Source organism: Chlorocebus sabaeus, chromosome 3 (genome assembly GCF_047675955.1).
Source record: "Chlorocebus sabaeus isolate Y175 chromosome 3, mChlSab1.0.hap1, whole genome shotgun sequence".
NCBI classification, from domain to species: Eukaryota; Metazoa; Chordata; class Mammalia; order Primates; family Cercopithecidae; genus Chlorocebus; species Chlorocebus sabaeus.
Window position 1 is genome coordinate 5,271,140 of NC_132906.1, and position 12,641 is coordinate 5,283,780.

General features: G+C 44.2%; 1 protein-coding gene across 3 annotated transcripts in view; it reads left to right on the forward strand.

Moving 5' to 3' along the window:
* Positions 1–12,641, forward strand: part of ATP8A2 (ATPase phospholipid transporting 8A2) — a 636,199-nt gene that overhangs the window by 451,682 nt on the left and 171,876 nt on the right. For all 3 annotated transcript variants that reach the window (XM_008021766.3, XM_037986897.2, XM_037986898.2), the window contains one exon: positions 1,389–1,467. In XM_008021766.3, the coding sequence (XP_008019957.3) occupies positions 1,389–1,467 (79 nt within the window). The remainder of the gene's footprint in view (positions 1–1,388; positions 1,468–12,641) is intronic.

Sequence of the window (12,641 nt, forward strand, 5' to 3'; positions counted from 1 at the left end):
TTGTTTCTGCCTCAGGTCTTCGTTCGGGGGGATTCAGAAGTTTAGACAGAGGTCTGTCGCACAGCTCACCTCCAGTACTGTGTGCTGGTGGTGGTCACGATTTGCGTGCGTGGTTCCTGGACCATCAGTGAGAAGGACATAGGGAGTCACCTCTCCAGGCCTCCAGGAGAGAACAGTCTCCCAGGGCCTCTCTTCTGAGCCAGATGTTCCTGACATCCCTGCAGCCACCTTTTTCTGGGGAGGCTCACTAGTTACATCCGGGGCAGGGAGGAAACAGAAGGGCTCCTTATTGGTTCTACCGTCCCCATATCCAGAGACCTGAGGGACTCCTTTTACCAATCCTTGTTGACTGTGATTCCGTGAATGGGAAAATATGACCCATTTTCACTGCATTATTGACATAAATCCATTTTCTACAGAATTTGAATGCAAAGGCCATTGAGGTGGGAAGTAAGTAAGAGCTGAGGATGCACGGAGACATCTGCAGGCACTTTGAAGAATTTTTTTTTTTTTTTTTTTTTTTAAGATAGGTCAGAGATGGTGCAAAATGAACATTTAAAGCAGGGGGAAATTCCATTGTCTTATAATAACATTTTTCACTATTTTCTGTCATCTCAGGCTCAAACTATATGATAATTCCCAGGGACAACTGGTAGATGTTTAAATAAATTTAATCTGGCTTTAATAGTTAATAATTCTGTCATCACAGTGGTTAAAACAATGATTGTGATATATTAGTGAAACTAAACTTTAGAATAAACTAAACCTTGTGTCCTTTTTTCTGACCTTTAAATATTAAAATAAAGAGAACTTTCAAATATGCATATTATCTAAAATCCCAAAAATAATAGAAAAAGTTGAATGAGAGGGATTTGACGTAGTAAAACAAAACGTAAGAATGCCATGCAAAAATTTACAAGTGGAATGTTTTCAGTGCTTTTAAGGCATCCCATCCGCCCCGATACAGTTTAATTGTTAAGAAGAGACACAGTTTTAGTCTCTTCTTAACAATTTTGACCTACTATCCTTTTTCTGGATGTTTGTGAAATGTTGTTGTCTCTCTTACAATGCTAAAGAAAACTGATCAGAATGAATTTTTCACATGTGGATAGATTGTGTTGGTCTGCATACATGAGAGTAGATATTTAGGTCTCTGTAACTAAAGTAATATGATCTGGAGATAATCCAGTCATTTTATATAAAAATTAAATAGTTGATTTGGGTGAGGGTTTTGTTTTGTTTTGTTTTTCAAAGTCAAGAATAATATGCTACTCCTGGAACCATGCAGCGCATGGTCAGGATCCCTCACAATGTGGCGTTTGTTGAGAGTTTCACAGAGGTCAAGCATTTTGGGCAGCTCCTGACTCCCTTGGTTTGTTTTTCCTTAGGTTTTCTGGGGTCACTGCATCAACGCCTTGGTCCACTCCCTCATCCTCTTCTGGTTTCCCATGAAAGCTCTGGAGCATGGTAAGGGCTGTGTGATCTCACCTGTCAGCAAGGAGCTTTGCAGCCGCTCTGCTGCCTGTGTGTTCACAATTTTTTTTCCAGTTCTGCAGAACAAGAGATCACAGGAACACATTTTAGAGTGAAAACATACCTAAAGCATAATGAGAGCTAGTCTCAGGTTTATAGCTGGTAGGTTTCATCAGTTCTGGCTTTGAGAACCCATTTTCTTTCCAGTTGACTGGATAGTTTGAGTACTAGGAATTCTCAACTCAGTTTGTAAACACTATTTGAGTCAGAGATCTTCAAGGAAAGCCCTGTACTGTAATGAAATGTTGATGCTTTTTGTCCATGGTTTGAAATTATCTGTTAATTACTTGGACTTTTATTTCCGAGCCTCCCCTACCCATATGCAGAATAACTCAGATCTTATAGGAGTTGGATCTTATTCCTAGCTTTCTAAGAGTGTCCTGTCCTTGATGTATGCCTTTTGAAATGAGGGTTTGAGAAATAATTCTCCAGATTGGTGTTTGTCTTTACAGCTAGAAGAGGATATCTGAGAACTGTGGCAGACTCAGTGTTTTTTCACACTTCTTAATACACCCAAAACGTGACCTCCTAAAGAGACATATTTTTATTCTCAGAAAATAAAAATGTATCATGAGAATGCTACTCTTTCATCCCTCTCAAATAGTAATAATCCCCCTGGGAAAAATTACTCCAAATGTTGACTAGACAAGGCCCTTTATTGTTCAAAGAACCAAAGAATATAAAGTTTCCAAGCGTCTTTGTTTCTGTGTCAGTGAGTTTTAGGCTTCCAACAGAAACGATTCATCCTCACTGATATTCTTTAACCTATTAAATACTGACAGAGAAAATGCGTGCATTGCCATTTTCTTATGCCACGTGACATATTCTTTCAATTTCATCAGAACTCCTTTTCCTTTGAGGGTTCCTAAGTCTTTAAATCAGAGAATACAATTTTATGCTTTCTAGCCCCACCCCAGAAAAGAGCATTCTAGTGAAATCGTTTTCTTTTAACCTGAAACCCTTCTTGTGATTCATCTTTACTCAGTGGATTTAATTTATTTTAAAATGGTTTTGTAAATAAGAGTACGTAAGTGGAAGAGTTGGGGATGTGATTTTGTGTCAGAGGTTGTGATATTTTCGTGGCAGACTCAACCATCATTGTAGCCGGAAGAATTAGTGATGGGAAGTGGTATGTCTGATGAGCATAAGAGAAATTTCAGCAATCATCCTCCGTACCTGAGCCCAGGCTTTAGTACTTAAGAAGAGTCTGCAAATAGCATGAACTAGCCACAGGTACTCTCTGAAGACCCCTTACCACTTCTTTTTTTTTTTTTTTTTTTTTTTTTTTTTTTGAGACGGAGTCTTGCTCTGTAGCCCGGGCTGGACTGCAGTGGCCGGATCTCAGCTCACTGCAAGCTCCGCCTCCCGGGTTTACGCCATTCTCCTGCCTCAGCCTCCGGAGTAGCTGGGACTACAGGCGCCCACCACCTCGCCCGGCTAGTTTTTTGTATTTTTAGTAGAGACGGGGTTTCACCGTGTTAGCCAGGATGGTCTCGATCTCCTGACCTCGTGATCCGCCCGTTACCACTTCTTATGTAGACATACTACTGTGTTCCTAACTCAAAAGTGCTTGCCTTTTGACTCTCAGAAGCTTTACAAGATGGTCATTTACTTACCTGCTTCAAAGGAACTAATGTGGCCATTCTGCAGTGGAGACGATGGTTTTCTAATCCTGGAATTATGATCACATACTTTCAGTTGGTGCCTTGTAGTTTATGGTGAAATTGCTATAGTTTACCCAGATTCCATTATGTAAGTCCATTCATTCACCTAACATGGTCTGTGTTTACAAGTGGTAGACTCCCAGCAGTTGCTAACTTACCTAAGAGACAGCACCAAGTGAATTTTAAATTAGTTCTGCTATCCTTATCTAATTCCTCCAAATTTGGCAAATTACCTGGCAGCCAGCCAATAGGATGCTTCTTTCCTCTTTTTATTATCACCATCATCATCAATGTCATTATTTCATTGGATTCATTGAACCTTCAGCATAGGGGTTTTCTTTGAGTTGTGTTGCAAAGAATAATCTATTGAGCGAAACTGTGTAAAGTGAAGTAAATTGCAAATATTAATGTATCAGAACAGAGGGACATTGGTGTTCTTGGTCATTAGTTGACTTCCTTTAACAAATTGAATATTTTAGAATTAATTTCTAAATTCTCACTATTAGTACGGAGAAAAAAATCATTATATTATTGCTCATTAACCTTATTCCTGTCATGTTCAAGACACTGGTAGATTCTAGGGGTGACAGTAGATATATCAATGTCGGTCTCACCTTCCAAGAGTTTGTAGTATGGAAAGGGAGATTAGATTTTGTCTTAGTCCATTTTGTGCTGCTATAAGAGTACCAGAGACTGGGTAATTTATCGTGAACAGAAATATATTTGGCTCCTGGTTCTGGAGGCTGGGAAGTCCCAGGTCAGGGAGCTGGCTTCTTGTTAGAACCTACTTGATGTGTCATCCCATAGTAGAAAGATATAGGGTACAGAGAGAGGAAGGAACCCATGCCAGTGACACCAGCATTATTGCATTCATGAGGGTGGTGCCCCCATGACCCAAACACCTCCTGTCAGGCCACAGCTCCCAGCACCACTGCATTGGGGGTCAAACTTTCAACACATGAGCTTTGCAGGCTGCATTCCAACCAGAGCAGATTTGCAAATGAATAACTCTAGTACAAGGTAGAAAATAGCTGTTTCAAGTAAACCATAGATAAAACGCTATTAGATATCAGAGGACTGAGAGATGCCTTTCATTTGGAGTTATTAATAGCTTCCTAGAGGAGGTGATATTTACGTTTAGCCATGAAATCCAACAGAAGGAAGAATCAAGCAAAGTGGGGAAATCAGGACAGGTGTGGAAAACTGAGCAGCTGAAGGGTGGAAGATGGGGAAGTTTAGGAAGGCAGTTAAAAGCTGAATTACAGAGGGCTTTGAGTATGAGGTTAAGAAACTGGGACGTGGCCAGGCGTGGTGTCTCACGCCTGTAATCCCAAAGCTTTGGGAGGCTGAGGTGGGTGGATCACCTGACGTCAGTTCAAGACCAGCCTGGCCATCACGGTGAAACCCCGTCTCTACTAAAAATACTAAAATTAGCTGGGTGTGGTGGCAGGCACCTATAATCCCAGCTACGTTTGGGAGGCTGAAGCAGCAGAATCACTTGAACATGGGAGGTAAAGGTTGCAGTGAGCCAAGATCATGCCACTGCACTGCAGCCTGGACAAAAAAGCAAAACTCAGTCAAAAAAGAAAAAAGAAAAGAAAGAGAAAGGAAGGAAGGAAAGAAAGAAGAAAGAAAGAGAGAGAAAGAGGGAGGGAAGGAAAGAGAAAGAAAAGAAGAGGAAGAGGAAGAAAAGAAGGAGGAAGAGGGAGGGAGGAAGGGAAAGAAGGAAAGGAAGGAAGGAAGGAAGAAAGAAAGAAAAGGAAGTTAGGAAAGAAAAGGAAGGAAAGAAGGAGAGAAAAAAGGAAAGAAACTGGGACTTAACTGTTTAGGCATTGAAGGGTCAGTATAGAATTTAGATCTAGACCTTTATGATCAGGGCAATTTGGGAAAATAAACCTGTCATGTCTTGTAAGGTGAGCAGTAGAAAGAAAACTACTGGCAGAGATTTCGGGGGACAGCCTAGGGAGGGTTAAACCCAGGAATGGGATTGTGTTTGGAGAAGATGTTTTGAAAGGAGCTTCTTTGTTTGCTGAGATTGTAGCATATCTGTGAGGTAAGAGGCTCTCTGAGGGCACGGTGAATGGAGATACCAGCAAGCCAGGCACTGCCTGTCCTGCCCTCTGGAGGCTTACCTGAGGTCAGAGTTGTTGGGCAGGAATTTCGTACATGTTGCTTAATTACCAGTGCCCTGAGTCCTAGGATCTGTGAGTGGAGCTTGTGTAATAAAGAGACACAACCTAGTCTAATGAGTCCAGGAGCGTCGTCTTCTAGGAAGTGATATTGAAGTTCTTGAAAGAGGAGTCGGGGGTGGTCACATGGGACAAGGGAGATGTGGGACAAGGGCCTGGTTGGGAGAAGGAGAACATTCCTGGCCAGAACCACGCAGGTGCACAGGACCTGAGCTACTGAGGCCATGGGAAGTGTTTTAGTGGGACTGGGGGTGCCCGGACTCTGGACTCTTCTTTGTCCGCCTCTGGTGAGAGGCTCGGGACACTGGGCATTCCTGCCCTGGACTGGAAAAATCAGTAACCTCCTGCTGTGAACTGACTGCTCATATACCCCCCTGCCCCCCAGCTGATATGTGAAAACCTCAAACTGTAAGATGATGGTAGATAACATAGGGCCTCTGGGAGGTGATTAGGTCATGAGGGCGGATCTCTCAGAAATGGGATTAGTGTACCTATAAAAGAGACCCTCGACAGCTCATCTGCCCCTTCCACTATGCAGGAATGTAGCTAGAAGACATCTCCTATGAGGAATGGGCCCTCACCTGACACCACAACTGCCACCTCCTTGATCTTGGACTTTGCAGGCTCCAGAACTATAAGAAATGAATTTCCAGGGGTTAGAAGCCGTGCAGTTTATAGTATTTTGTTATAGTCGGCCGAAAGAACTAAGACACTCCCTCTTCCTCTTTCCCTATCCTTCTGGAACTATCAATCAAAACACATCTCTACACATTTCTAGCATCTCCGGTGTAGTGGACAACCACCCCTAGTCAAGACAACTACAGCATAGAGAGGAGGTAGGGGCTGGAAAAGGGGGCAAATAAGTGAGGGAGGATCTGATCACTAACAGCTGGTGGGGGGGACTTTTTCTCAGGGCAGGGTTAGAGGTAGGAGAGTTAGGTGATGAGATTTGCCCGTAAAGAAGATGAAGACTGCTCTGTAAAGAAACACATAGGATCTGGCAAGAGCGTGCCAGGACCATGCAGGTGCACAGGACCTGAGCTGCAGAGGTCATGGGAGGTATTTTTAGTGGGACTGGGGGTAGCAGGGATTTTTTTGGTGGGGAGGGGAGTGGCAGGGATAAAGACTGTAAGCACCAGAGGATCGGGATATACCAGCTGACTGGAGGACTTCTTTATGTGTGCTGGTTTGCTGTCCTGAGTACAAGTGAATTCTTGTTACACTTTTTTTTTTTCTTCTTTTTTTTTTTTTGAGACGGAGTCCCATTCTGTTTCCCAGGCTGGAGTGCAGGGGCGCGATCTTGGCTCATGCGGTCTCCGCCTCCCAGGTTCAAGCAATTCTCCTGCCTCAGCCTCCTGAGTAGCTGGGATTCCAGGCTCGTGCTACCACGCCCGGCTAATTTTTGTATTTTTAGTAGAGATGGGGTTTCACCCTGTTGGCTAGGCTGGTCTTGAACTCCTGACCTCGTGATCGGCCCACCTTGGCTTCCCAAAGTGCTGGGATTACAGGCCTGAGCCACTGCACCTGGCCTTATTACACTCTTAATTGTCATTTAGGAGAATGTATATCCTCCCCACCCCCAAAGAGGCATAGGAACATGGTACCAATTTGAGACAAACTAGGGCACTGTCAAAGCCGGGGGCCCTTGGTCTAACAGAGGGGCGCCTTCTGGCCTCTCCCCCTCCCCCAAGAGCTGCCTGAAGCCGTCCCTCAGATGCCCACCCACATCCAGAGACCCAGAGGAGTTTTGTTTGACCGGGGCTGAAGTCCTTAGAGTAGTTCATTTCCCCCTTGATACTCTATGGATGATGTCACAAAGACAGGAGGTTTTGCGAGAAAATTCTGCCTCCACCATCTGTGGAGTGAACCTCAGGTATATATCAGCGGTGTTCACTCTGGGCAAGGCGACAGAAACACACTTCTTGTTGGGAAGAAACATTTTCGAGAAGGTATATTGTTCATTCCCTAGAATGCTTCCAAGAATTTTGCTTTGCTTATTTTCGTGTGGTTTTGGAGAGACTTTTCAAAGCGCTCCTTTGCTGATGGAGTTTGTGATGATTCATTTCAAATTTCAAAATAAATTTTTCCACTGAAGCAATTCAGTAAATCAGATTTCTTCCAACCATCACAGCCATACACTTACTGCCATGGTCTGCCTGCAGCTCCTCGCCTTTAATCTGGAAAGCGATGTTAGGTTAGACCTAGGATGTCACCTTCACAGGGAGCCAAGTCCATCAGGAGCCCTGGTGTCAACCCACACCCAGGTTTCCTGTTGGTGCGTCCCGTCAGCAGAGTTGAGCAACCCTCCTTGAAGTGTAATGTGGTTATTGGCAAAATAATACAAAATCAGTCTTGATTTTTAAAAAGGAAGTATTCAGATGATAAAATTTGAGAGGTGATGGGAAAGAGACTATACTTAACGGAAGAAAAGAGCTCCTAAAAACATTTGTTCTTGATTCCCCAGAGTCCACACCGTAGAAACTGTTCCCTCACCCTTTAAGGAGAATACCACACGGATTCTTATGTACGGGCACTAATTAAGCAACTGGGCCTTTCGACATTTTTGGAGAAGGCTATTTTATAATTTTTAATAAATGTGCTCCTGTAAGATCAGGCATGTTTTACATACTGAAATAGTAGTGCACGTGTATAAAATAAAACTTAGTGTGACTCTCGGTGCCCGTGGCATTGTTGGGTCATATTAGTTTAAACTATTTCTGACCCTTACTTTATTACTGAAAACTTGAGTGTTTCATACCATATAAATCCTGAGACTTGCGTCGTTTCACATTAAGCTAAATTTGGGCAAGATTGCCAGTGTTCTCTGAGACTGCAACTTCTTCAACTCGATTATTCACTCATTTTTGTCAAAAGATAAAAGAGTGGCTGGGCAAGGTGACTCATGCCTGTAATCCCAGCACTTTGGGAGGCCAAGGCAGGCAGATCACCTGAGGTCAGTGTCAGGCCTCTGAGCCCAAGCTAAGCCATCATATGCCCTGTGACCTGCACATATTCATCCAGATGGCCTGAAGCAAGTGAAGAATCACAAAAGAAGTGAAAATGGCTGCTTCCAGCCTTAACTGATGACATTACTTTGTGAAATTTCTTCTCCTGGCTCATCCTGGCTCAAAAGCTCCCCCACTGAGCACCTTGTGACCCCCACCCCTGCCCACCAGAGAACAACCCCCTTTGACTATAATTTTCCACAACCTACCGAAATCCTATAAAACGGCCCCACCCCTGTGTCCCTTCGCTGACTCTTTTTGGACTCAGCCGGCCTGCACCCAGGTGAAATAAACAGCCTTGTTGCTCACACAAAGCCTGTTTGGTGGTCTCTTCACATGGACGTGCATGACAGTCAGGAGTTCAAGACCAGCCTGACCAACATGGCGAAACCCCATCTCTACTAAAAATACAAAAATTACCCTGACTCAGTGGCACATACCTGTAACCCCAGCTACTTGGGAGGCTGAGGCAGGAGAATTGCTTGAACCGGGAGGCAGAAGTTGCAGTGAGCCGAGATGGTGCCATTGCACACCAGCCTGGGTGACAAGAGCGAAAGTCAGTCTCAAAGAAAAAAAAAAAAAAGATAAAAGAATATGTTATCTTATACCAAGCTCCTCCTGGGTTCTGGGGACACAGTAGTGCGTATAACAGAAGAGTTTCTGCCCTCATGGCACTGACACCTGGAGAAGGCAGGATTTGAACAGGAAATGTTAGCGACACAGAAGGTCAACGTCAGGTGGAATGTCTTCCAAGGAAAACTAACCTGGGCTGGGCTTTAAGGACTGCTTCCTGGAGGGTGTGGCAACAGAGTGAGGGATGAGTAGGAGTGAGGTAGGAGAAGAGGAGAGAGGAAAGAGCTTCCGGTTGCAGGAACAGAATAGTTCCAAGAGAAAGATGGCATGGAGCAGTCGGGGGCCAGATTGTGAGACACAGATTGCCTTGAGATGGTGAGAGAGAGTGGAGACAGAGAAGTCAGACCTTTCCAGGCCTTTGGGAATAAAGGAGCCTTTAGGAGTATAAGTGCAACAAAAGGCCATTGGCAGGTTCTAAGCAGGGAGCTGTGCTGTCCGATTTATTTTAGTATAACCACACAGGCCAGAATGATGATTAGAGTCCAATTCCTGGGCTGTTGCTGATCTAATTTAGCCATAATGACACTTGAGAAAAGTGGATGGGTTGGAGGCAAAGCTAGAAGGACTCAGTATTGCGTTAATTAATAATCCCCTTCTCCACCTGGTTGCACAGTGTCCTAAACCCACCAGAAGAATGTGCTAATGCAGTCATACAGGGCAACAAAATACTATCTTTTACACTAAGGTACGTGAAACAATGCACTCACGTTTTGTTCCCACATAAAAGTCACCAACAGCGCTGTGTGCAGCATAGAAAAGATCTAAAATACATTTAAAAGATTCAGAGACAAACATTAAATGCGAAATGGGAAGGAAAAGAGGGTAGTAACTCTGTGTGGCCTCTGCCATCCAGGAAGACCTGCAGAGAGGACAGAGTATGGTGCAAGTTCATAAAACCCTGAAGTTAGTGGAACTTGCTCCCTAAGATCTAGAAACACAGAACATTCTGGAGTCTTTCAGATTTACACAAATGAAACTACAGCTCGTAAATCTGCGTAACTGGTTACTAACTCAATCATAGTACATTTAAAATATGAACAGGTTTCCAAATTCAAATGCAAAATTTTTGTTTGTTTTGTTTTAAATGCAGATATGAACTGTGGTAACACTCTGACTTCAGCTCTTTTTCTGTGTTGTGACAGTGTACCTCACACATCTGACACCCAGAATTGGGCTGGAAGCGTCATTGTTTTCATTCAGTTTAATGTTTCTTGTGTTTCAGTGTCTCTTTTAATAACCTCTGTGTTGCGTGTATTTTAGACAGTTGGGTTCGGTGTAATGTAAGCAGTGTGAGCCAGAGTTCCTAGATTTCACTCTTAGCAGGAAGTTGAATCGAGATGGATTAGCCAGGGAATCTCACGGGCTTAACCCAGTAAAGATTTATTTCCCACCCACGTCCCTGTCCAGTGGAGGAGTGCACTGTTCATTGGCCTGTTGAGTATATTTTTCTTATTTTCCGTATTCCCAATGCACTGGCATTAGGGGCCTTGATTCCGGAGATTTTTCTTATTTTCCGTATTCCCAATGCACTGGCATTAGGGGCCTTGATTCCGGAGATTTTTCTTATTTTCCGTATTCCCAATGCACTGGCATTAGGGGCCTTGATTCCGGAGATTTTTCTTATTTTCCGTATTCCCGATGCACTGGCATTAGGGGCCTTGATTCCGGAGAGACTATCCTCCCAGGGCTAGCTAATTCCTGAAGATAGCAGATGCCTCCCCTGCCTGCACCCCTTTGACATACAAATCAACCAAGCCTGAGCCCACGCCCCCAGCCACCTCCTTTATCAAACTCTCCACACTGAGCCAGTGTTCCTTCTGCCCAACAGCACCCCAGGGCCAGGTTCCCGACAACCGGGGACCGTCCTCACAGCCCCGAGCCTGCCAGAATTACTCCAGTTATACAATCCTGAATGTCCTCATTCAGCATACCTACCCTGCCTCAGCCGTTCCTCCCTGTGGGAACCCCAGCAGAGGCCTGGGCCATGCCCAGCGTCTCTCCAACCTCCTGAGTTCCGTGGCGCTACCTGGCATGGCCTTGCCTGGCATGCTGTGCCTCCTGCTTCTAGCATCTGTGAGTGTGAACTTCTTCCTCCATGACAATCATTCCAGGTCTGCCTGTCTTACCATATCTGTTAAAACTAAGCCCGCTTCATTTCACTACAGTGAGGCTCCGGGGAGTACACCCTCAGCCTCAACAGGGTGAAGGGGAGGGACAGGATGGTTTGCAGGGCAAGGATCATTTGCTCTTCCCCATGTCTGGCAGGAAGACATCCGTCAGTTCTGCCCACATCTGATTGGCAAGAACTAGTCTCGGGGCCTAGCATGGTGTGGGGTGCTGGGGGATATCACTTAGGTGTGTACCCAGGAGTGAGAAACACGTGTGGCCTCGCTGGGTGACTGCCTGGGCATTGGCAATCAAGTTTACTTTGCATCATTTTTACTTCCTTTTTCAGATTTACTTTTAGTAAACAAAAGTGAAAAAAGAGAAAGATTGAAATTTAAGTTTCATGTCCTTAACTTTCTCCAGCAGAAATGGCAATCGAGGAGAAAATCCAGCAATAGGCTTATATAACCAGGAGCTTCACCCGGCAGCGCTGGTTGTGAATGTAATTGTAATCACTAACACTTGTATAAACCCTGCTTTTTATAAAGCAACCTCCAATACTTTATACTACTCTTTACGGGGAGGAAAAAGTACATTTTCTCTTCATGTGTTCATAGTGTCGGAGGCAGAAAGCGTAATTTTAATTCTAGTACAGGCACTACAGGCATACACAGGTTAGCTTCTAAAAGTTTGTAATTTAGTGACCCGAAAGTTGGAATACATCTTCACTCTTGATGTAAATCTAGAAGTCACTAGTTGGGGTGCGCTTCCTCTGAGCCACTCGAGTCTTGAGAGGCCCAGAGAGTAAGGTGGGGGCGAGGGCTGGCTCAGTTCATGTTCTGGAATCCTGGCTGCTCGGAAACGGTGCTGCTGGAAGCTCCTGAAGGGAAAGGAGGAGAGAGGAAAAGCAGGAGAAACTTGGTATCTGCTCTTGGACCATAATGTCTTGGCAAATGCCTTGGAGTTGAGGGAATGGTGCCACCTCTCCCTCAGTTCTCCCTCCTGAGCCCTGCATGAGCGATGCCTGCATTGTTCAGTTCAGCTGTGCCACTGATTCTGACTACATCAAAAGTATACATGTAAATTCAGCCCATCTGTTTTCATGGTTGTTAAACCCCGTCTCTTCTGACCACTATATTATAACGGTGTCTTGAAATTTTGCCTTTGTCAGAGCTATTTCTGAATACATTTTGTGGTTTAGCTGGATGGTGATGTAATGTTTTTAATGAGCATTTAATTGAAAGGGCATCTTTATAAAATGGCATCAACCTAGCTCTTTGGAATATTCTGAAATAAGTTCCTTGATCATTTTGTCTGTTTAGAACATGAGACATGCTTTTCTTATAAATTGTGGCTTTTCCCACAAATACTTTCAAAGAGATTTTTGCAGACACTGTTTTTGGGCTGTTACTGCTAATGTTGGAGGGCCGTGTGGTTTTGTCCCAGTTGTTCACAGTAGGCTGGTTTAGTGACTGTTTCCAGACCTCATTTGGCTCATCCTATGTTAATTA